This window comes from Lepisma saccharinum, chromosome 15 (assembly GCF_977018435.1).
Source record: "Lepisma saccharinum chromosome 15, izLepSacc3.1, whole genome shotgun sequence".
In the NCBI taxonomy this organism is placed as follows: Eukaryota; Metazoa; Arthropoda; class Insecta; order Zygentoma; family Lepismatidae; genus Lepisma; species Lepisma saccharinum.
In genome coordinates, this window is record NC_139243.1 from 2422555 (window position 1) to 2448935 (window position 26381).

The 26381-nt window shown below is 41.2% G+C and overlaps 1 protein-coding gene across 4 annotated transcripts in view; it reads left to right on the forward strand.

Moving 5' to 3' along the window:
• Positions 1–26381, forward strand: part of dachs (unconventional myosin-IXb-like dachs) — a 349926-nt gene that overhangs the window by 197273 nt on the left and 126272 nt on the right. For 2 of the 4 annotated variants that reach the window (XM_083136514.1, XM_083136517.1), the window contains exon 2: positions 21616–21711. The exons of the other annotated variants lie outside the window; for them this stretch is intronic. In XM_083136514.1, the coding sequence (XP_082992640.1) occupies positions 21616–21711 (96 nt within the window). The remainder of the gene's footprint in view (positions 1–21615; positions 21712–26381) is intronic. 4 annotated transcript variants of the gene reach the window in all.

Consider the following 26381-nt stretch of genomic DNA (forward strand, 5'->3'; position numbering starts at 1 on the left):
CGACACAACACAATTCTTGCATATGTTTATCCCGTCTGAGTCCAGGCGCCGGTGCCTCGTTAGTCGGGAAAACGCAGTCCAGAGTGTACTACTTGGAAGGGAGGTTGACATTTGCGTGTCTTCACAAACGGTCACCTTACACGCCCAAAAATTAATGTTTATCAGGTCCCGGATTTTGATGACCTAAAAATATCTGAAAAATGATCAAAAAAATGACAAAAATATATTTCATGTGGTGGCCATTTTCCAATATGGCAGACCAAGCTCCAGTGAGATATTGAATATAATGTTATCCCCAGCGCTTGATTTGGAAAATGCTCCTGGTTTAACATGGGGACGATGAGACAGCTGGTAAATGTTTTACAAAAAAAGAAAAATGCTAGCTGGGGGATACCCCACCCCCTACAACTTCGAGCAGTGGTTATACCCAATAATATCGTGGATGTTAGGTGGACATTTGCACCAAATTTAACCTTGGGCTAAAAATGATGTAATTTTCTGGGACTACGAACTGTGAGCAGAAATTGGACGAAACGTGATCCTCTCATGAGTCCTCGATTGATTGAATTGCTTTATTTTACTTCGCTTTTTGTGCCACTATTTGGTTAATTTGCGAAGATGGGGATGAGTGATGAACTTGATGGACACTCAAACATCCATACCCGGGCTGGGATTCGAACCCGGGACCCCCGGCGTCGTAGCGCGGTGTGCTAACCACTTCGCCACGGGGGTCGGCAGTCATGAGCCCTCGAGAGCGGGTATGAAAAGTCCGACTTGCATCATGTCGAGAACCAAAGCATTATACGGCAGACAAGCAAACGCATAATACGCATATTTACGACACGCACCTGAAGCTCTTGTTTCCCACCCCTAAAGAAACGCATAGCTTCTACTTAGCTCGGCGACGTGGCCCTGAACAAGAAGAGAAGGCTCATTCCTATTCACGGCGTGGCTAAAAGTGAAACTGGAGGACAGATCGCCGCGCTGGGTGAATGAATTCCGTCCGAGTGACGTAGGAATGTGGATCCCTCTGTTGTCCATGCGTAGTTATTATGTATGTGGATGAGGTGCAGCGCATACTAATGGGCCTGGCCAGTCAGCGGGCCTATAAAACCAGGGAAGAAGTGATTTTTGCTCCTGGACGTGATCTTGTTCCCTCGGCGGATGAGGATGGTTGTTGCAAGCGTTGGCTACTACGACTTCCTATGGCTTTGATTTGAAATCTATCTATCTATCTATCTATCTATCTATCTATCTATCTATCTATCTATCTATATATATATCTGTCTGTCTGTCTGTCTGTCTGTCGGTATATGTGTGTGGTTGTAATGGTTGGTGCGCGCACGCGAGTGTGTGTAGAACATTTTTGAATCATCAGCAGGCTTAATGAATGTTTTTCCTTAAGTTATTTGAGATACACTGTAAAAAAAAGTAGCTACACTTATTGTATTTGTACACTTTCTAAGTTTAGAGCACTTTTAGTACATATAAAAAGTGTATACGTTCAAAAGTGCACTAAAAGTGCTTTAAAAGCGTTCTCAATTCAATAGTGTTCCAAGTGTACAAATGTTCCCAAGAAACTACTTTTGATCACTTTTAGGAGGGTCCTTTCCGTTTGTGATTGTGAAGCACTTTTTGAACACTTGCAAAGTGTACTTTTAGGACATATTGAAAATACTTTTTGAACAATTTTAGTGCACTCTTTAAACGTGTACACTTTTTATTTGTACTAAAGGTGATCAAAAGTTGTTTATAAATAGTGTACGTGTAGAAATCATTAGATGGGAGGATATTTGGCCTAAAACGTTTCCCTTTTGGGGGAATTTTTCCAGGGGGAGAAACAACACTTCCCCAGGAAGGGCACCGAATATATACAAGGTGGCGCAAAAGTCATCACCTGATTTTCTTAGCCTTTAGCTTGGGTTTTAAATGAAACAAAGTAATTTTTTGTGTTAAACTTTTATTGATATTTGTAAGTTTTATGTCCTCAATTTTTAAAGATAACATCCAATAAATGACCACCATTCGAATTGATGGAAATTTGGGCTCTTTTTATTGCGTTGGTGGTGTTGGAAAGAATCTGTGGGGAAATGTTTTCAATTTCATGCTGAATATTGTCCTTTAGTTGCTGTAACGTCTCTGGCTTATTCACATAAACCAATGACTTCAAATATCCCCAAAGGAAAAAATCTGGAGCGGTTAAATCGGGGGACCTGGCCGGCCATGACAAATCACCAAAACGGGATATTACTCTGCCCGGAAAAGCGTCACGCAAAAGAGCTAATGTTTCGCGGGCTTATTCATTTTCGCACACAATAAATTTAGTGAGTATCTTCTATTTAACTAACCAAACACTACTGATATAAACAACAAGATGTCAAAATAAAGGTCAGTTCAAATAGGATGATGACTTTTGCACCACCTGTTACTCCGAAATTGTGGCAGTGCTTTATTTTTTCAGAAGGGATTGTCATTTATTTTCCAAAAACGCACAACTAACAGAATGAAAATGTTCATAATTCTTTTTTTAGAGGGACACGTACCCCCTTGTCCCCGTTGGATACATACATGCCCAATACCCCTCCACTCCTCTCCGAACACCCTATATATACATATATAATGAACAGCAAACATTTGAATAAAAACATTAATTTGGATTGAAAAATAATCACATACTAACAATTAGTTATAAAGGTATGTTCAACAACAACAAAAAAAGGCTTGTACGCGTAAATAAGGTTTCTGAAATATGCTTTGTTTGCCAATTTATTTTTGTTCACACTGCCGCCTCCTGCTCTGTTCTGTCCTAAGGAACATTTTGTATGAATAACCTGAGATTATTCACTTAAGGGTTTTATGTATAAATATGCCCACTTCCCCACCTCCCTCCCGCAAAGTCGGGGCTTAGGGGATCACTGGCTTTTCTCGGCAGTGATATGTGGTAGGGCATGTACAACTTGGGACAGAGCAAGGGCCAGATATCGATGAGATGATAAGGACGCGGGTCATCCGTGACATTGTAGCACAGCCCTAGCTCCAAATGCGTTGCTGGAACGGTTCACCGAACAACATGAAAATCATGCACAGAACGATGTTGTAACAACATTATTTACTTATCAACTAGACAAGGCGATCGTTATTTAGTAAATTCAGTCACAACTGAAAGACATGATTTGTCGGTCTCAAGCGGAGTGACCAGCGCAACGCGCTATAAAATCAGGGGACCTGGTTTTATAGCGCGTTGCCTATTTGCCTTATTGTGCTTATCAATTTCACCAGTTCATAATCGTCGTCGCGAGTAACCCAGGAGGAAGAAAAGCGACGTAAAACAACGAAATTATAATGGAAAGATGTATTTCCTCGATAGAAATTGTGTGCTGCCAAAATGTAGGACATTTAAGATTGATGTTTTTCAAATTCCTCCCGGCTGCTGGCATAAGGTGAAAACGTAGAACATATCCTGGGAAAGGAGGGCACTATAAATGATCCACCATCTGCATTTGAAAAGGTTATGCATGATAAGACCGGTAAAGTAGACAACAGTTCATTTCCGGTACAACAGATGGCACTAGTATCTGTCCAAAGGTCCTGCTCTTGCCTCTCACTAGTCTTTCTGGAATATAAAACGAGCGACACGACGATCTGTCACCGTTAAGAGTTTTAAAAGTGTTCAGCGTGCTTTCCTCGGCTGTCTGGCGGTCATAAATTTTTATAGTTATCGTTTAACGTTTGTACAAAAACCTTCTCCAGAGTAAACGAGCATGTTGAACATGCTCTTGCAGCAATCCAAGGTGATTGTGTAAAAGGGTTTTACACGAGGATATTAGATAAAACAGAAAATACCTGTATTGTGATCAGGTTCTTCTGGAAAGGAACGAGAAACCGCCTTGAAGAGATGGTTATGGAAGACACACGGAGTGATTCTCTCTCTCTCTCACCCTTCCAACTCTGCCTGTATACACTTGTATCCAGTGGCGGAGATTGGGTTCGAAAACTGGGGGCCGCAAGGTGCAAAACTTGGATGGGGCCAAAGACAGTTTACTTTTCCTTGGTAGATAAGGTTTAGCATAGTGCGGGAGCAAAATTGGCAAAAAGAGGGGGTGGGCAACTGCTCTCCCCCTAATCACCGCCACTGCTCCTCTCTCTCTCATTGTCCTTTGATTTATCTCAACGAATTCTTCCTATCAACACTTTTCTCTTTCATCCTTCCTCCGTCTCTAAATGTATTCTTCTTGTAATCAAGGGGTCCCGCGTTCGTTACCCGGTGGAGGCACATAGTGGTTCGGATCCTACTTTAAACTGTAGGTCCAGTCCCAATTAGCCTTACTGTGCAAAAAGTGGACTTAAAACACAACTCAATCAATCCAAATATCTTAGTATCCTGTTCTGTGTTTCAACTTACTCTGCATCCATTCCTACCTGTTCTTCCCCTTTATCTCTCCGTTGTCGCCTTGTAATCAAGGTGTCCCGGGTTCGATACCCGGGGGAGGCACATAGTGGTTCGGATCCCACTTTAAACTGTAGGTCCAGTCCCAATTAGCCTTACTGTGCATAAAGTGGACTTAAAACCCAAACTCAAACAAACAAACAAACTCTTTATCTCTCCATCTTCTCGCACAAAACTCACCTTGGCGGAGTGGTTAGCACAGCGTTAACCAGAGGCACGACGCCAGAGCTTCCGAATCTCAGTTTCGGCATGGGTGTTTTTATCAATTTCATCATATCATCACTCATCCTCATCTTCGAGATTAGCCAAAAGTGGCGGAAAAGCGAAAATAAACCAAATCAATCAATCAGTTCTCGCACAAAAGTTTACGTTTTAAGTCCACTTGTATGCTCAGATGGTCGAACGCGGATTGAGGCTTTACCCTGAATGGGGTAAGAACCGCTGTGCGATCTGATCAGTGTGACAACCTGGGATTGAACTCGGGATCTCTCGATAACAACGCGATAGCAGTATCACAAGCTGAGTCCCGCTTGCTTCTATATCCATCTTTCTGATTTTCCCCTAACACCATTCCCTCGCTTCTCCACAAATGTATCTACTTTTACTCATTCTTTCTCCCCCCATTCTCTCGCTTCTTTATCTATCTCTCCACTTTTATTCTCTCTCCCATTCTCCGTTTTCATCTCTTCTTTCCCTCCCTTTCCTTCCTACTCTACCTACCCACACTCCTTTTCTCTTCTGTTTTTCTCTAGCCTCTCTCTGTCTCACCTACAGGACAATAGGTCGGTCCCTTTGAAAGTCGCGAACTATCAGGATTTTTTCGGGACGTCGATCCAGAAAATGAAAATATTAATCAGTGGTTCTCTAGAAACATCCTTTCTCGGTGTACAGTTAAAATTTGAAAATTTTCTGTCGACTGGTTCTCGAGATAATCCTGACCAAAGTTACCCCATAAGCTTACATGGAAAATGCTCAAACCTTTTGTCGGAGTAAGAGGCCTTAAAGTGAGGGAAAAGTGGAGTGATGCTTTCCCCCAGTTAAGAAAGTTATCATAAAGCATCCCCACCTCTAGGATAACTTGCATAGGCACTTAATCTGCTGTCTTTCACTTCACTCCTCGTCCATGTTTTCACCCTACAATTTCACCATTAGGCCTATATGAAGTATTTCCAGACATCTCGTAGGAAGGGGGAGCTACAGCCACGTGGTTCCATGCATGATGAACATGTATTCCTTCCGGAGAAAAGAAGGATGTGCCTGTTTATAAGGAAGCAAATGGGTGAACGACCTACAAGCACATCTTCCTCTATCAAACATTTTCACAGCCGCAGAGAAGAGCCGTGGGGTGTACTTTTTTCCCCCCTAGTCTCTGCAGGCCCCTCGAGCGGGCATTCCTCCTGTACCGTATTATGCGGACAAGAAAAAATAATTTCAAGGGTGCGAGGGGGTATAAGAAAAGATTGCTACGTGGAAATTACGAATTCCCGCAGAGTTTGCGTTTTTTCTATTCCTTTGCTGGGAGCAGTGAGGGAAATATCCCTCCCTCGAGGTAGGGAAATCTTGAGTTGAGACAGAAGGGAAAAAAGGGAAGTCTTTTTACTGTTAAAGTGGATGTGAAATCAAGATTATGCCTCTTCAATTTATGAAAGAACAACTTGTTTTGGTTTTTACTCAAGAAACGAAGGGAAATGAATGCAGTAGCACTAAAGGTATTTGCAGTCTTCGCGAAATACGAGGACAGTAGAAGCTACGTTCATGCAGCAAAGAAACAAACGCCTCAGTTATGTCCGATCTTGTGGAGTTGAACATGAACTCCTGACCCCAAAAACATTGCCAAAGATATCTCAAAAGTGATACAGCTTAGTCGTTGGTAAATGTTAGCCTGGAGAAGGACCACCCAGTGCACAAATCGACAAGCCAGAGTACAGCACTACAGAGGATTATAATGGCTGTAGATCAGGTGTTAGAGCTATCAGCCTAAGAAAATAAAGTTTCCGGCAGTGGCGGATACTGAGTCCAAGATCTGGTCTATCTCACTATGTCACGTGGTCCTAGACTATGAATGGAACTAAGAAATCAGTTTGCCAACTCATAAGAAATCAGGTTGCCAACTCATAGGAAATCAGGTTGCCAACTCATAAGAAATCAGGTTGCCAACTCATAAGAAATCAGGTTGCCAACTCATAGGAAATCAGGTTGCCAACTCATAGGAAATCAGGTTGCCAACTCATAGGAAATCAGGTTGCCAACTCATAAGAAATCAGGTTGCCAACTCATAAGAAATCAGGTGACAAACTTCAGAATCAGCATCATCTCACTGATATGAATAATATTAATTACAATTTCTGATCGATTTTTCTCCTGTATTTTATTCTCTAGACTTCAGGCTTCGCAGATAGCCTAGCTAGCCTTGAACATACGCTCCTGGTTTCCGGGGTGTACACTCATAAACATATATGGGTTGTTGCAGGGTTTATTGCAACTGTACTACATGGAAGAGAGGTTGGTTTCAAGGACAGTTTAGATTCCCTTGATACATAAGGTTTAGCATAGTGCGGGAGCAAAAGTTGCCAAAAGTGGAGGAGTGAACTTCCCCCTCGCCCCTCTAATCGCCGCCACTGCTGATACGTTGTTTATATCTCACTCGGCCGCCATTACCTCTGCACCCGTGACCTAGAGCTCGCTCCTGACTGGTTATGCTACGGAAATAGGACCGATCCTATCCATGAGAAATGCCATAAGATTTTTCACTTTACACGGTAGCATTTTGGTCATGCCATAAAATGAAAAATGCTAAGGAAATGCTTTCGTCTAAAAGGAGCCTAACAAATATGGTGGCGAATCAGTAGCAGCATTCGCTTTCAAATCAAAATTTTTGATGTAAAAAATTTCGAAGTAAAGAGAGAAAAAATTGAGAGCTGGCTGTTATATAAAGGGACTTTCTATGTTCAAAGAGGGAATTCATATATTTTGGAGGGGATTTCTGGGAAAGAAGTGCATGAGAAATACCAATTCCGAGAAGATTACGTTGTTTGCCGATGGTGTTTCAACTTTCGTAGACGCCTACAAAGGAATCGGGTTTTCCTGGCTATTTTCTCACGCCTTTGAAGCAAAGGCTGCCTCAGAGTTTCCTGTCATATTTTAAAGAGAACCTTGGCCGATGATATGCCCACAACGATACTCAAAGTTATTTAAATGAACATTAGTGCAGATTAAAATTGTTATCTGCTTCTACTCATACATTCAATGTCCTAATGTTATTTTACATCACTTGTCTACCACTTATCCAAAAGTGGAAGAAAAACCTGAGGGGCTTCTCGATGGCGTAGTTTTAATGTCGCCTTGTAATCAAGGGGTCCCGGGTTCGATACCCGATAGCGGTACATAGTGGTTCGGAGCCCACTAAAAACTTTAGGTCCAGTCGCGATCAGTCTTCTGTGCATAAAGTGGATTCTAGACAAAAATCGCAAATAAATAGTGAGGTCGACATGCACCCCCTTTCTTTGTATGCATTAGCCGCACATTAAAACCGGCCTCCGTGGCAGAGACCCTCTGTTGCCGCGTTTACCTATGAAGGAACTCGCGGTCAAACAACCAATTAGGCCTCTTGCTTGGGCAAGAAGCGGCAAACTCAAAATTGCCTCCTCAAAGCAGCCAGCAGGGAAACAGGATTTTTTTTTTCAAAATAACAGTTCTGCGCTGCGAATGGACACCGGTTCCTACGACGGCGGAATTATAGAGGTCACGAGTTTGAATCCCGGCCTGGTCATAGATGTTCTTTGCGAGTCTCATTCTTCAATTTCAAGATATCATAATTCATCCTCATCTCTATTGGCCAAAAGTGACATAAATGCGAAGCAAAATATACCAAATCAATCAATCGCACAGTAAAGCATTTTTCATTTAGGCGAAATTTTCATATAATAATGTTTACTTTCTAATTTACCAGTATCGAAGAGGACGAGATTCTTGCACGGTAAGTCTCGTTCTCGTCCCGACAAGTCAGATCTCATTCTCGTCTCGATTGTTAAACATCTGTCTCGGTGTCTGGTGGCGACAAAGGGTTTCATGGCTTTCAAGCCTTCTGTAAACAACACAATAGCAACAACCTTGGAGCAGAATCTCCTCCCAGCTGATCTCAGAAAGATAGGAGGCAGAGATGCGGGGCAGTGCACGGGAGTGGTGGGAAATCGAGTCACGTGGTTGCGAAGCGTGATGACAGGGTCGAAATGCTCGTGATGATCGTGACCTTGAAACGGTTAAGAGTTTGTGTTCAATGATCGCCCTCCACCGCCAACGTCAATTTGGTCAACTGGTGCGGATAAGCTTGTTCGAACATGAACGTGTTCTAGGAAAATTCTGCAAGTGTTCTAATTTTTCGCTAAAAGTTACACAACCGAAATCCACGAAGATGATTTCTTTGCTGGTGTTACATTTATACACATTTGGGCGTCCACAGGTGGGTGTTCATTTCCCCAAAATCACTGCTTCAGTTTGAAGTTTTCCACTTACTGTAACAATGTGTACTCTGTACCAGCCATAGGCCCGCTTTAGAAGAAAAAAGCATTTTCCTTAGCATTTATGCCATGACCAAAAAGCTACCGTGTAAAGTGAGAAATCTTATGACATTTCAGATACTAAGACATATTTCATGGCATTACTCAAGGATAGGCTCGGTCCGTAGCATTTTTCGTAGCGTAACCAATCAGAAGCGACCTCTAGGTCATGCGTGGAGAAGTAATGGCGGCCGAGTGAGATGTAAACAACGTATCACTTCACACTTTTAAATGACGATAACTATTCAACCGAGAGGAATATCGCTTCGTATTAAATGGTTTTAGGTAGAGAGGAATGGCGCAGATTAAATACATACTTTACAACGTTTACCGTACACGAATGGAATAATGTTTTAGCTTTTTCAATTGTAAACATCGTGCACACAGCATTGACGGTGTAACTCGACGTGCCTTTCGTGCTGGATGTATACGTACAGTCACGGCCAGTTCTGGGTTGTAATGAATACATTTACTTTCAATGGAATCGTTACAACCCTGCAGTGTCCGTGACTGTACATTGTAATTCAAACAGCTAATCATAAATGTACCATAAAATGCTTTCGTGTAAGTAATATCTGTTATAAGATTTTTGGAAGCATTTACGTAGTAGCATTTATGGTACCAAAAATGTTAAAGGAAATGCTTTCGTCTAAAACCGGCTTTAGTGGTAATTATAAGGCCTTATTGATGAAATGAAAATTACGGTGACTGAAATGAAATTAATACGACTGAGGCTATAGTAGTGATATCGGTATCTGAAAATATAGTTTGAAATTTCTTTACCGATTCCGGCCGATACTTTTTCGGCATGTTAGTCCGTTACGGACTCTGCAAATACGCCGCCCAAGACTTTCGCATAGTCTAAATATTATTTTCATTTTGCACCTGTTTTGTGTGAAAAATTGAATTTTGTTATAACTAGACGTCGGTTTTAAGGTTTTTAACTTATTTTTGTCCCTTGCAGGTAAATTAGAAATAAAAACGTTATATCAGCGTTTCATTAAAAAACCAACAACTGATGATGAAGTTTTATAGTGCCTAAAATAACCTATTTTGCTTGTTAGAAGCTATTTTAGATTTTTGCGCCTAAATGAAACCTTTTTTTAAGGTTTTTATATATTTTTTAAGGATTTACATTATTTTTACATCACACAGAGGTATTTATTTGTTATGTTTGGTAATGAAAAAATTCAGTGAGTAACTTGTTTGAAACATACACTGCCGATTTCCCTCCCTCCAAGTTCATAATGTTTCTTGGGAGCTCTAAACAAAACAAAATATCTGGCGCCAGTGTTGCCTGCACAGTCCAAAGTGCAAACTTCTGTTCCGCTTACTTTTGGTGCTTTCTAGCATTCATATTTGCACCATTGACTAAGCATCTGTTTAAAGATCATTTTCAGCATATAAGATGATCCTCACCTCACAGATAAAAGGCGGGGTTTTGTCTGAGGATAATGTGAAAAATATTGTTATGTATTGTGCAGGAAATTATACATAATTCATTTATCATATCGATAATTAACTTTTGCTAACAGTACAAGTATTAGTTTTACAATAATTAGTGGATCATTTTGAAAATAATGCATAGAAATGAAAATTTGGTTAAAAAAATAATATTTCTTTAATGGTTACATAGGTTACATATATCTATTAAAATTTCTCATGGTTCCTTTGAAATTTTGTTTTTAACAATTAATTAATACCTAATTCATATTTTTCAGTGTATATTTGAACCATTTTAAGTTTTATGGAACCTACTTTACGATTTTTCTAGTCTAAATTAATGTTTTTATAACCTATTTTACGCTTTTTAGAACCTATTTTAGAATTTTTAAGACCTATCTTAGAATTTTTAGAGCCTATTTTAGAAACCTAAACGTACATTTTGTGGAACCTAAAAATTCGAGGTCTAGTTATAACATAGCATGTAATTTAAAATTCTGAAATAATTCTTGAATATTTTAAATCAAAAATCCAGGTGAATTGATGCATCGCGTAATTAGAGTGGAATATTTGCACACAGCAGTATTACAATTACAATTTTTAAGCATTGGTGTCGGTGGGAATCGGTGAGGAGAGAGTCGGCACCCTTATCGGTTCAAAGCGGTATCGGCTCAGCCCTAGAAACTATATGTGTGAAATACCGGTTTATTTTCCAGCGGGGCAACGAACCCCTTGCCCCTTCCGGACCCCCTTGAATACGCACACAATTGTCCGACACGTGAGTAAAATGTAAAGATAAAGTTTTCTATTGTCCACATAAGGGCACCTAGATGTCAACATACGGCTCCACAGAGCCCAGATCTTGTTAATGGAAATATCCCCAACAGCAATCGAAGAAGCCAGTTTACATCAGCCGAATCGTCAACGAGTAGCTACGATTTATGCGTTTGGATAGGCACTCGGACAAACTATGCATTGCTTAGGTACTCTTGATGTCACGTTTGTGAGAATGTTTGTCAAATAATACGTCAAGGTCAAACGAGAAGACAGTTTTGTGTTTAGCGCTACTGCCAGCACTTAGTTAGTGTTGCCACAATCTGAAGGCATAATTTCCCATCGCAAGAGGAAGAATTCCCCCGTTTCACCCAAGAAATATAACAACAATGCGCTGGTCAAGTCGTCTGCTGGGCCCGCGCATGGGTGCGGCCATATTGGCATTAAACAACCGGTTGCTACGTTGGTTACTAAGGTCGGTAACATGGCGTTGGCTATAGAGCGTTGCTGAGGTTTTGGAAAGATGAGCCGAAAACAATGAAGGAGGGAGAGTTAGCATGTAAGGAGAACCACTTTCGTATATAGTTTCAGATACATAAGCATAAGATAAGAAGGCGTCGTTGAAGGAAGGGTGAAAGCAAGCATGAAGGAAAGAATATGATATTACGGAAAGCGATACTTAGATGTCGCACGTGTTGTGACTAGCACTTCTTCGAAAATTTTACAGTAGTTTTCTTAAGAATAGCTTTGTGTATGTGCGAAGAGAAACTCCCAATATTACTACTATTAAAATATGTCAATGGCCTGACTACCTCTACAAGAATTTATTTCGACGTCTATGACTATGTACTACACACATGTATTCTTCCGATCGAGAAAATGCATTGTAGTTTTTGAATACCCATTAGTGCAAAGGCACGGAATATGCCTAATGTGCACAATGATTGTAATCATACGCATAGCAATAAGACTTATCTGACCACAGACAAAAAACCATACGACTTACGTTCATTTGCCCGTCAGCAAGCCTGTGTAGCGGAAACCGAAGAAATCGTAAGTTGCCGGTCACTTTCATGTAAAGTGCCTGCATTTGTTCTTCCATTTCTTGTTTAACTTGTCACCTGTAAGCAACCTGTATTTTATGTACGTATTCTTCTGAATCTAATCTTTACAACGGTGTAAGATACATATTACCATTTTCGTTGAAAAACCCTGTCACTAAGAACAGAAGGTATTCCTTGCGGTCCGTTTCCAATACTAACTGCATGGGGAAAGTACGGACAGCGCGTTGTATATTGCCAGGTATAGCTACTGTTGCTATGGCAACAGCGCCGGAAGTGACGTTCACTAGACCAGCGTATACGGTCTCGAAAACGGCGCCACGGAGTTTTTCAAAATAATAAAGTAGCCTATATATAAAGTACATAGTAGAAGTAGTAGCAATAGTAGTAGTGATAGTATTGTCGTTGGTCCATGTTCCTATTGTAAATGGCTGGGGATGCGGGTGCAGAACGTTTGCTTCCTGGTGTACTTCACGTCCGGTTTCCTCCGTCTCCTGGAATGCTCCAACTTGCAGAGGAGAATTCCACAAGAAACGGAGGTTGGAAAGTACAGCGGAACTGGCTACTATTTAAGCGAAGGGTGCCCTGTCACTAGGCCTTATTTCAGTTGTAATTAGTTGGTGGATCATTGATAGTAGCAGCCAGTGCCGCCGCCAGGAAGCAGAGGTAAGTGCTGGCGCATCCCTCAGCCACCTACCCTTCTCCTCCTACTCTTATTTGTTTAGCTCAGTAAACAGTAAAACACCACCTGATGTCTTCTTATTCTCCAGAAATAAGTGCTCTATCAGCATGGTAAAGTAGACGATTTAAGCTATTTATAAAAATGTCAAACAAATTAATCATACGCATGCTTATAGTTATTGTCTACACTATCTGTCCCAGATTCGAAGCCTGGGCAGGTATGAATGTATAATTGTATTTATTCCGTCACTCATTTAATTTATATTATAATGGCCAGGACCAATAAATATATGTTATACAGGGTGTATCAAAAAGAATCATCCGATTTCGAAAGGCTATATTTAGGAAACCAATGAACATAGAATCTCGCAGCAAGTTGTACAATACATGTTGTAACATCAAGTTTTACTTACAGTAGGCTTTGATTTGTTGCAGGTAAGTGCTTTACTGGTGCAGCTCAATCTTTAGTCCGCATCAAGAAGGCAACCCAGCAACAGGAAGCATTCTGCGTTCTCCACTTCAACAAATGTGAGTCCGTTACAGCTGTGCAGCGTGAGATTCGTCGTCACCACCTACTGCTCACAGTATTCGACGTTGCACAGTTGTAACGAACTCACATTTCTTGAAGCAGAGCATGCAGAATGCTTCCTGTTGTTGGGTTGCCTTCTTGATGCGGACTAAAGAGTGAGCTGCACCAGTAAAGCACTTACCTGCAACAAATCAAAGCCTACTGTAAGTAAAACTTGATGTTACAACATGTATTGTACAACTTGTTGCGAGATTCTATGTTCATTGGTCTCCTAAATATAGCCTTTCGAAATCGGATGATTCTTTTTGATACACCCTGTGTATATCAAGCGAGTGCGTTTGTATGTCTACCATCAATTAATGTGATAACCTAAAGTAGCGCTAGATTTAAAAACGCGACGTAAGATAAACACAATGTAAATAGACATAGGCTTAGTAGAGACAGCAAGAAAAACTGATATCTATTGATATTGATTCTAATATCTTCAAATTTCCCTTCAATTTTCATATTTTCATTTACTTAAAAATCGGTCCGAATTTCCGTGCCAAAAAGGGAAATTTCCCTTCATATGGCAAAACTGCTGGTGGAGGCTCGTTTCAGCACGTCGACGAACGCAATAAAAGTGCGTCGGGGAACGAGAGAGCGAAGAACTCGGGGACAAAGGAAGACGGGGAGGAGAACATTTGACCTGGCTGGGAGGCGAAATGGTTTTCCATTTGTAAGGGGTTGGTTACGGTGAGTGTGGACAGGGCCTTCATTATTTCTCGCGACTCGAATCGTCGTTTTATAGCCTTCAGAAACCGACACAGGTAGAACGCTCGCAGTGTTTCCAACGTAGCAGGTGTAACTTTGGAACGGAAATGAATGAATACTTTCAGCCTAAGCTAATCGAGATTCCTGTTATCTAATATATGCCGTCTGGTGAGAATTTTTGGAACTACGCACAGTGGAGCTGTCACAGATCTTGTAAATAAACTCCAGAATCATGGAGCTACTTCCCACATTTCAAAATACATGGCGAGCAACCAAGCGTATATCTTTTCATACCATATCTGTGCATAACGTGAACTACAATACTTCCTAATAAAATATACCGGTTTCTTTTCAGTGAGTCAATCAAATCTGATTACAAGCATAAGTTAAAGTTTACGAAATGCCCAGTTGTCGAGTTAAAAATTGATTGAATTAGGTTATTTACGTCTCTTTTCTGCCACTTTTGGCTACGCGAAGATGAGGATGAGTGATGATATGATGAAGAGATACTCACAAAGAACACACATGCCCAGACGGAAATTCAAACCCGGAACCCCGCTGTGCTAACCACTCCGCACACAATCTGTTGTGATTATAAGCATTGTAACACGCCAAACTTTACAAACTGCCCAGTTGTCGAGCTGAAAATTGTTTCTAAAGACAATTGAGACTATAATTGTTACTCGCTTTTTCCATTCTAAATCAATTCTCAAATAAGTTCAGCAAAATTTGCTGATCTTGAGTTCAGAAACTTTACGGGCTTCTTATAACCAGTCCTGGAACCTCTTGAACTCCCCTCTCAGTACCTTGCCAGACCACTTTGTGTGCCAACGAGCGTTTTTATCCCAACGTCCGGCACCATCCATCCATGGAGTGTATTCCAGAAGCCAATACCATCGCATGTAAAGCTTTATGGCTGTGGAACCGACAATTATAATTTTACTGCGCGGCATTACCATTTCGTTGGGAAGCGTGCATGCGAAAAAAGGACAAGATGGATGCGTACGGTTTAAGAGGCTGCTTGATGCTCTTTTAAAAAGAGGAGGAAGCTGCTGTTGCCTGTGCACTGCGATGGAAGCACAATTATCACCTCCAGGTGCGCACGGCGTTGCCAATTCGGTAAGTAAGTTACCAGGTTATCAAATGAACTAAAATGGACGGAACGTTGTGAAAATTAAAGAAACCATGGTCGATAAGCAAAAAAGAGGAGAGGTGGGGGCTCGAAATATGCAAAAGAAAAAGTCCGCCCTTTCTTTCTCGATTATCTTAGGTTTCTTGGACCTCATTTAAATCTTAAAGGCTAGTAATCGTTTGTTATTGGTTCGTTACAGATAATTTGTAATTATAGGATGTTCAACGTCGAAAAACCTAAATAATGATACCAAACGCGACGTACATTCTTCAAACATTGACCAAGACCAGTGGCGGCGATTAGGAGGAGCGGGCGGGGGTTTTGGGGGGGGGGAGTTGTCACTAAGGCTCCTGCACAGCCTCTTAAGGCTCGGCTGGACCTTTGGCATGCGAATGGGCGATTTTTCAAAAATTTTCCTCTCCATTCGAAAAACCTTTTGGATATTTCACAATATGAAAAATTACATACGCTTAGAATTGCTTCTAGAGCATTGACGTGAATTTTCGTGTAGTTTTCTTTCACTGTTGTCTAGATATTATCAATAGTTTAATAAACTTACGTAATCAGGAAAATTGAAAATGTGTTAATGACATATTACATATACAGGACGTGGAAGTAACTCAGTTTACATATCAATAAAACTTACCTCCATCATTATTTCTTCCAGGGTCCACATCGCATAAACCAAACAACTTTCACTTGGATCACAAAATGTTCACTTCCCACAACTACGTCAATTCGTGTGTGTTTATTGAATGAATCCGTCAAGGTGCTTGTGGGGGAGTGGTAAGGTTACTTCCTCCGAGGAGGTGGGAGCGTATTGTGAACGGGGGGAGGGGAGAAATCTGTGAATCTGGAAGGGTTTCGATAAGACTGCACGTGTCACACTCCGACTGGGGTCATGATCGGTGAATCGGGAAGGTATTCAGGCAGTCTGTGAATTGGGAATCTGTGAGTTGGGCATGGATCAGGCAGTCTGTGAATTGGGAATCTGTGAGTTGGGCATGGATCAGGCAGTCTGTGAATTGGGAATCTGTGAGTTGGGCATGGATCAGGCAGTCTGTGAATTGGGAATTGTGAGTTGGGCATGGATCAGGCAGTCTGTGAATTGGGAACCTGTGAGTTGGGCATGGATCAGGCAGTCTGTGAATTGGGAATCTGTGAGTTGGGTATGGATCAGGCAGTCTGTGAATTGGGAACGTGTGAGTTGGGCATGGATCAGGCAGTCTGTGAATTGGGAACCTGTGAGTTGGGCATGGATCAGGCAGTCTGTGAATTGGGAACCTGTGAGTTGGGTATGGATCAGGCAGTCTGTGAATTGGGAACCTGTGAGTTGGGCATGGATCAGGCAGTCTGTGAATTGGGAACGTGTGAGTTGGGCATGGATCAGGCAGTCTGTGAATTGGGAATCTGTGAGTTGGGCATGGATCGATTGATATCTGTGAATTGTAAAAAGTACAAGAAGAAAAAGAACTGTTCATCAACAAAGTGAGAGCCTAGATGTTTATTGAAAGAAAGAAAAGCGAATCCAGTTTCTATCTAAATAGTAGATTCGAGTCTGAACGTGTATACAACGCCAAAGTATGTTCAATTCGATTTGAAATTTACGATTTGTAAATTAGCAGTAGTAGAACTAATAAGAATAATAAACGTCTTTATGATTGCTCCCCCTGATAAAAAATCCTGCGGGCGCGCTTGCACATGTGGAAGAGTATAATAATCCAAGGTAAGGATTCGGTCTATCCCTGAATTGTCTCAGAGAAGGAGGCAGATAGCAGCCAAGGAGTGGCTGGAATTAAGCCAGAAAAGAGCTCTAAATGCCGACAAGGGAATATAAATGGCATCGCGACCGGACGAATGTGTTAGTACAAGCTAGAGTAGGAGGGGATTAGACGTGGTCTATGTTAAAAAGCGCGGCAGAAATTACCCATTCCCTCCCCCTCGATTGCCAGCTGCAAAGATTGATTGCTCAGCGCTGTTACGCTCAGACCTAACCAGCCAGAAACAAGTTCATTACTTGAACGTTCGAGTAGGACGAAAGATTTTCCAATATGCGAAATTAGGGTACGGACATATGTTGTTGTCGAGTTGGAGTTGCGGTTACGGATGATCTTGGGAACTCTTTCTGTCTGCCAATTGTCTTCGAGGGTGTTCGCTGGAGGGGTCTGACTCATCGCACAAGCCTCAACCAACCTCTTCGCCTTCTGACGTCTGCCGAAATGCGTTAATTGATAGGCTACATGCCTTCTTTGTTAGGTTTAGTTCTGTTAGTGCATTGTTGGTCAAGCCCCGATAAACTGCAGAAGGAAAAAGGCGGGGAGGTTGGTCGAGGCTTGTGCGATAAGTGAGACCCTTCGCTGGAGTTGGTGGCAATCTTATTTGCGAGTTCTCGGAAGAATATCGGTACCAATGAATGACAACGAGCCACGATCCTAGCCATAGCAAAACCTGCATAAAAATATGGAATGCAAAAGCACAACGCGTAGCGGAGTGTAACAAGACAGAACTCGTTTTCCAGATATTACGTCATTGATTTTTCTTGTGGGGGATTTGACAATGATAGGGTGTGTTTTATATTGAGGACCTGAAGCATGGGCGTCCGGAAGGGGGGGGGGGGGTAATGGGGGGTCCTGGAAAATGAAAGTCAACCAAAAAATATGTATTTCACACATATCATTTCATTTTAACCACAATAATATGTGTTAATTATTGCATGAACATCATAAATTCAAATTTAAGCAATGTTTTTTAGGGAACAACACTATTTTGGGGGAAAATTTGCCTTCGTTTGCCTCCCCCTGGGAAAAAATACATTCTTTGCCCCTCCCTGGAGAAAATCCTGCGGACGTCCATGACCTGAAGCAATGGAACAGAATGTCCTCCAGACATGCTACGAAACGGAATGAGAGAAGAGCATGTTTGATTGATTGAATTGGTGTTTTAAGTCCACTTTATGCACAGTAAGGCTAATCGGGACTGGACCTGCAGTTTAAAGTGGTATCCGTACCACTATGTGCCTCTACCGGGAATCGAACCCGGGGCACCTTGATTACAAGGCGACGACGCTACCACTGCGCCATCCGGGAGGCAGAAGAGCATGTGTTCTATATAGTCGAGTAATACAACATTTTGAGTTGCTGATTATACAAAGAAACCCAAGTTGATATCTTCAACAGTTTGAGCTATTCATGACTGAAATCCGTCGTAGACTTCTGCACAGTGGCGGTACCAGAAGTTGCAGTTGAGAGGGGCGAATTTCATCGAGTGCTTCACCTCACCGAGAATCAATTCTAATCTACACTTGCACTGTTTTATATAAACAATATATGGTTCTGTTAGTAGGAACGAACTATTTTCTAAAATATGGGCTCAGGGCTCGAATAGATGGTTATTATTTTATGTTGTTATAATTCCTTCCATTGTCATGACAACTGAACGATCAGATACGAGGAGTAGAATGAATAAACATAGAAACTAGAAACAAAACCCATTCTCTGCAGGGGTCTCGGGTTCGATTCCCTTTTGAGCCATCTTGCACAGTAGTTCGGATCCAAATTTAAACTGTAGGCCAGTTTCTATTAGCTTATGAACAAAAAGCGGGCTTCAATCAAACGTTAAAAAATGCCTACATTCGAGCATGTTAAACTTGGTGATAAAAGACAGAACAGTTGAGCCTTGAAAAATATTAGGCACAATAATAATCCAAAAACCTGGCAGTTGGAAGGGTACGATTGACCCTATCGCCCTTCTCGCTGTTTTTGGAACACCCTATACTTGGAGAATATTGCATATGCAAGAATTGTGAACATAATAGAAATTAAATGCACGTTTGTTTTCTTTTTCCAGGGTGTAATGGGTGGCTCTTTGTGAAAACACAGCCACTCTTCCACGTACTCCCCTGGACTGCATTCTTGCGAGGCTCTGGTCTCTGGACTTCTGGCCAATATGTTCCTCTGTGGGGCTTCTGTTGGGCCGTGTCCTATATGTTTGTGACACTTTTCATCCCCGTCTTCACGATTAGCCCAAAGTGGCAGCAAACGATGTAAAATAGACCAAATCATCAATCAACTTATCTTTTTCCTGCAGACCAAGCTTACACTGCATCAGCCTACGTGCTACATACTCGATGCACACTTGTGACGTCACTTCCGATCCAGAGTAAATGCAATTCTCGGTCAGGGACCCGGAAAGTAACGTATGACATGCGAGAGAAGCATGTGACACACACACACACACACCTGAGATGACAACAGACGAGGCCTTTCCGTCATGCAACCGCCTCGCTTGTCAGGGGAACTCGAATTACTCCGTTCTCATACGTGATTCAAATCTTAAGCGGTTAATTTCTTAGCGCTGCAAGAAACTAAATTAAACAGCCGTTTCAGAGCCAAAACCAAACGGCTTTTTCATCCAGTGACGCGTGGTCACCACATCGAATCCTGTCTGAGCTGGCATTCGAGACCGCTGCTAATGCATTGAAGGAGTTCCCCAATTGTGCTGACGATGCTGCCCCAACACCAAAACTGTGGTGTTTCCACAGGGGATCGAAACGGCGAACGTTCTTACGAAATCAAGATCGTTAACCATTCGGCCGCGCGGTAGCTCTAATAGGTGGGTTTCATGTGACGTCAGGATGCGCACAGTCGCCATGTTTGCGGCCAATTTTATTTGTCGTTTCCAAGGAAATATCCACCACGTAGCGTTCGTTACATCTGCACCAACTGCACGTTTCTTTTAAATCACGAATGTCTGTGTTAACATCACCCGTCCGCCTGCTTGAATTCCGTATGCTTACAAGAACTGGCCTCAATCATGGCTGCAGCAGTTTAGGACGTAGTTGAACACACATATATATATACACGCATATTTGCTCCCAGTAAGTGAGATACCGACTATTCACACTTTAAAGTGAAATGAGAACTACTGTGTCATGTGTCCCCACGGGGGATGCATGCGGAATTCGAAATGCATCAGATCAACGTTGCTTGCAAGAGTTACTGACAAGAGTTAAACTAATAATTTTGATTTTGAAATGATCGTATGTGATCTTCTCAAATGATGCATTTTTAGTTCAGCACACAGAACAGCAGCTGATAAAACTACCCTTTTATGATTCCTGTGTGCATCTGGATGCATAAAAATGCATAATTAGCAGTTTATGCACTTTAATGCGTCAACATTAATCGAAATATTTTGGGTTATTTGCAGGAGCGTATATTCAAGGCTAGCTAGGCCATCTGCGAAGCCTGAAGTCTAGAGAATATAATTCAGGAGAAAAATCGACCAGAAATTGCAAATATTATTAGTCATATCAGTGAGATGATGATGATGATTCTGGAGTTGGCAACCCGATTTCTTATGGGTTGGCAACCTGATTTCTTGTGAGTTGGCAACCTGATTTCTTATGAGTTGGCAACCCGATTTCTTATGGGTTGGCAACCCGATTTCTTATGGGTTGGCAACCCGATTTCTTATGGGTTGGCAACCCGATTTCTTATGGGTTGGCAACCCGATTTCTTATGGGTTGGCAACCTGATTTCCTATGAGTTGGCAGCCTGATTTCTTAGGAGTTGGCAGCCTGATTTCTTATGAGTTGGCAACCTGATTTCTTAGGAGTTGGTAAACGTATTTCTATTCATTGCCTAGGACCACCTGACATAGTGAGATAGCCGAGATCTTGAAACCAGTATACGCCACTGGTTCTTTGTGTAGTAAATAAAAAGAGCCCCGCGTGGAAGAATGGTGGGCCTTCTCGACTTTGTTCCGAACTGTCTTGGGTTGGATTCCTGGTTGGAGTTCCAAAATTTCTTGTTGATTCGTGAGCAGGGGTTGAATTTTCCTTTTGAAGGATGTAAGTCCAAAGGGGGTGTAAGGATATATTTGGAGTCAAAATGTCCATAATTTTAGGGGTGTGTTGATGGAATTTTGGGGCTGTTAGGAGGGTGTTTGGGTGTATGAGTGAGCGACGATGGAACTCGATGCGCTGACCACTCGTCACCCAAAGACCCTAGCCATCAAGGGTTGTTGCGCCACGGAATTGCTTTTATAACATCTAAGAAGACCTTGAATCAAGATCATTTCTACATGCAAAAAAAATGCACTGGATTGTCATTTTTCGTATTCCACTTCTACAATAACGTTTTACCTCTAGAAACAATCCTTACCTTACATTAACATTTCTAGGATATTGTGTAGCAAGATATGTTGATTAATTAGTGCTTTTTCCTTTGTTTTTTCAGGTAAGAGTAACAACAATTGTCACTCTTCAGCGCTTATATTAAGGATAGCCGTTGCAGCACACGCCGACGCAATCAATGAGGTGGAACAGACTGCAGGTACAGTGCAAGCAATTAATTAACTTTAATGGTATTTCTTCCCACCGTCAGTGGCAACACTGAAGGTAAAGGATTCATTTATGAAAATTAAAAGGGCCAAACAATGGAATGGTTCGGAAAGACACGGAATTGTTTTTCAAAAAATATATTGTTGGCAACGTTGTCAACCGTAAGGATCCGACCGTACATGCACGGTAATTTCATGTTCCCTACTAAGGGACCTACGGTTCAGATGAGGAATGACCATAATATCCAAAAATGTGTATAATTCGAATATCCGGATAGTACGTATACCCGGATAATTCGGATATCCGAATAGTACATATTTGATGAAGGGTTTGCAGAAGCTCCGTACAGTGAAATACGAACATAAAAGAATAGCCCATAAAACGGATAAAACTATCCGGATAATACACACATTCAGATATCCGGACATTTCGGATAATCTGAACATTCGGATATCAGATATCCGAATGATTCGGATATCAGAATATCCGATATCCGGATAATTCAGATATCAGAATATCCGATATCCGGATAATTCAGATATCTGAATATCCGATATCCGGATAATTCAGATATCAGAATATACGATATCCGGATAATTGGGATATCAGAATATCCGATATCCGGATAATTAGGATATTAGAATATCCGATATACGGATAATTCGGATATCAGAATATCCGATATCCGGATATTTGAAATCCAGATAGAAATTTATCCGGATTTGACCATCCCTAATTCAGACCTTTCATCACGCCAAAAGCAGTGATTTTTTCCACCAATTCTGGAGCTGAAAATTACAGGAAAGGGAAAAGGGAGAAACATGTGCAAGAAGCAGGAAAATTAGACGTCATATTAGTGCATTGTACTAGTGTTTACTTCTGACGTCACCATTGCTCCTGATTTTCCTCTTCTAGTGGAGTATAAGCGCCTGGAATATTGTATTTCATTTAATTAATTGTAATGAAAGGTGCAAGAACATTTAATTTATTAGTTTAATTAATAGTGAAGACTCAAGCTAAAGCAATTTTTTATAACTTGTCAAATAAAAAGGAAATATATTAAGTACAGCCACCTGCAAGAACAATGAGACTCCTATATCCTGAAATGTTGGCATCCCTGAAAAGCGTTGTGTGAGTTGTCTAACGCTACGACTATAGCAGAATTTCCTAGCGAGAAGTTGCTATTGAAATTCGCTTCCCGCCGTAGAATTAGGCAACACACACAATGCATTGCAGGGGAGCCAATATCTCACGATATAAGTGACCCATTTTTCTTGCCGTTGAATGTACAGTAAATATTTTTGTAACACGCACCCGTAAAAATTTAAGCTAAGTTTGCCTCCACGGGTCTCACTTATCGCACACCGTATTGGATACCGTCGTCTACTGACGTCAGTGCGGAATGCCTTTGTTGTTAGGTCTGTTAGGCAGTAGCGGCTTCTGCCTACTCGCACATTCGCACGTGCACACCCAAAGAAATTTATAATGCAAAACATTATTATTATACTTATGCATTGAACTCTTATCTCCTTCGAAACATGAAGTGTTCCCACACCGCTTCACCAAGAGAGGTCGTGTAGAAGCGTGCGATCACTGATATCAAACCGCGTAGACGGAGCCGCACTCGAGGCTTGAGGCTTGAACACAATGTTAGTTTCGCTCCCTATGATGCTGTTTCGGCAGTCGCGTAGAGAACGCTGATTGGGTATTTTGGCTTGTGCACCGTGCGAGGGGAGGTTGCATCATTTAGGAGAACCGTGAACGCAGCGATCGTTGTGCTAGCAAATGTAGTGTTGCAAACCCATTCCATTCGAGATCGTGTGACAAGAGTCGAGGCAACCCATACATTATTGCAAATTGTCAGGGGAAGAAAAGGGGGAAGGTGAGGAGGGCAACTGAAAGCGAGACGGGTGTTTTAAAAATGCCTGATATTGCCTTTGCCAAAATAAACAGTCTCTGTGGCGTAGTAGCCGAATTATCAACCCGCGCAGAGGGAACGTACATTAATCAGCCAACTGTTTTGCATTGTGTGTGTATGTTACTGCGTTGCAATATTTTTTAGCGCTGTCAAAAGCTCGTACCTGTTTCAGTGCAAAGTGTTTGATTTCATGATGAATAGGGAAACTGTAGCGGAAGCAGAGACTTAATATTTAACGTTGTTGAAATTTTGGAGGGAAGTTAGCTACAAAGCCTGTAGCAACTGCAGCAATATATGGATAAGGCAGAAGGGAAGGAAAAAATGTAAAGTACGAAGAAGGGTGTGTGTACTGAGTGAGTACTGTAATTTTCTTTAAGATTTATTATTCTCTTGATTTCGCTTGATTTGTTTGGTTCGATCAGTCTGTCATTAGAAATAAACAACAGCTAGATACATTATAATTGATTTCCTCCATGTGGTAGTTGGATCGACTTCTATGGTGTACGCCAATGTTTTGAGTGATTTTGTCAGATTAACATCGCTCTTCTCGTGATTGGCTGGATAATTTCCGAAATATTTGAAATTTGTAAAAAATCAGTTTAAAAAAAATCATGAAATATAACTGTCATAGCCTCATTGTCAGTGAAAGGTGATCAAAACTTGGGTTGCCAATATATTAAGCATCATTGTGTACGCAAATACGGGTGCGAATATTTGACAGGGGTGGTATAACACTTCTGGACGCGATACTAAAGTGCACACCCATAGAGCCAGACCACGAACCGCCACTGCTGTTAGGTTTAGTTCTCATAGCATAAGTACACCAGGTTTTCGGGGTTTGACCTAAAATACATTATTTTTGCCAGGAGCTCTATCTAAACCAAACATGCCTAACCTAACAACGAGAACATTTATTGTGACGTCAATACGGTGTTCAATACGATGTCCGATAAGTGAGACCCTGCCTCCACACTTATTAAAATCGTTCGTACACCCTCCTAGATCGAAATCTCAGGATAAACCCTCAATAAATGTACGTTCACATTAGTATTTTAAAATTAAGTTTGTGAAACTGGGAATATTTATTTATTTATTTCCCTTCAACAGAGACAAGTCTCCAATTACAGAAAGGTAATATCAAAATATTACATTTTCATTTACAACTTGTATGTACGCACGTACACATTCTCCCTCCTTCCTCCTTTACACACACACACACATTCACAAACATAGACAGATAATACATAATATATATATACAGACATCTTGGTGACAGAACAGGTTTACTGCTTAACTGTGACAACAAATGTTCAGATATTTACACATTTCATCTGAATTACACAAAACAAGTATCACAAACACTGGTACAATATATCATTACAACAAACTTCAATATGACAAATCCAATTATCATAATAAATACATTATTAAGAGAGATACTCCTTTAACATATTCATAAATTTGGTTCGTGTCAAGCCGAAATCCAAGTCCACCAAATGATTTGAGATCTTGTTATATATATTAAGATCTAAAAGGAAAATTTGTCCAGGATTAATTAGAATATTTACATCAAGAAGACTTAGATGGGCATGCCATGTGGCACGAATGGGAGAGGATAAAAGAGTTTACAGGATTCTTGTTGGGAAACCTGATGGTAAGAGACCTGTAGGAAGGTCAAGACGAAGATGGAGGGATAACGTTAGTAGAATTGGCCCGAGATAAAGTCGTTTTTCTTCGATTATCTGTTATTTTTAATTGACATTAATGGGTTTTTTATTCATTTTCGAGGGGTGACGCTATTGTTAATTAATCTAGCGCCACGTGGCGACACGTGTCGGGGGTGGAGGAGGAGATGAGTCATCGATGACTCATGCACACGTGTGAGTTTGAAATTAATGGTTTTCCATTAGTGCACAAAAGATACTATTATGTATTCCGTTTTTGACCTAAGCTAACCTTTTGTTGTATATTATATATGCGTTTCTGCCGGATATGAGTCACAGATGATTTATACAGACGTTGGAGTTTGGAATTAATGGTTTCTCCATTAAGGTACAAAAGACACTATTATGGAGTTCGTTTTCGGACTATTCTAACACTATTGTTGTATATTATATATGCGTTTCTGCCGGATATGAGTCATGGGTGCTTTATGCACACGTGGGAACTTGGAATTAATGGTTTTTCCATTAATGTACAAAAGACATTTTCGGCCATTTTGGCGTCGGTGGTGAGTTATATTTGGTATAATTAAGGATCCGGATTTACCCGTATTCAACCGGTGCCGACGCGTTCGATCGGAGGTAGAAGATATTATAACACATGTTCGCTTTAAAGGCGAAGAAATTGAACGATGTATCCTATATGCAAACGAAGAATGCGAGCAGAAGATATGTTATTAATATTAACCTGTTACGGAAGAACCTGTTATGTGGTTGCATTCATCGGCACCCCCAAACCGCGCGCGTTCATGGATACGCGTGGGGGAAAAAAGGGTCGCCATTGTTACGGCCCCCTTCGCTTGGTCTTCTTCCGAAGTTGAATGGAAGTCAAGTGTCGCCAAATTTTTACACACGAGTATTGATTTTCTTTTAGGTTCCAATTTTATTTGGTGGAAGTAATCTACGCGGTATTTCTGCCGTCTTTTGTAACATTGCAAAGACTATTTGACCAAAACCGTAACGAATTTGGCTGAACTAGGAACATTCAGTTCCAGTATCTACAAGTTAAAGTGGATGGCAGCC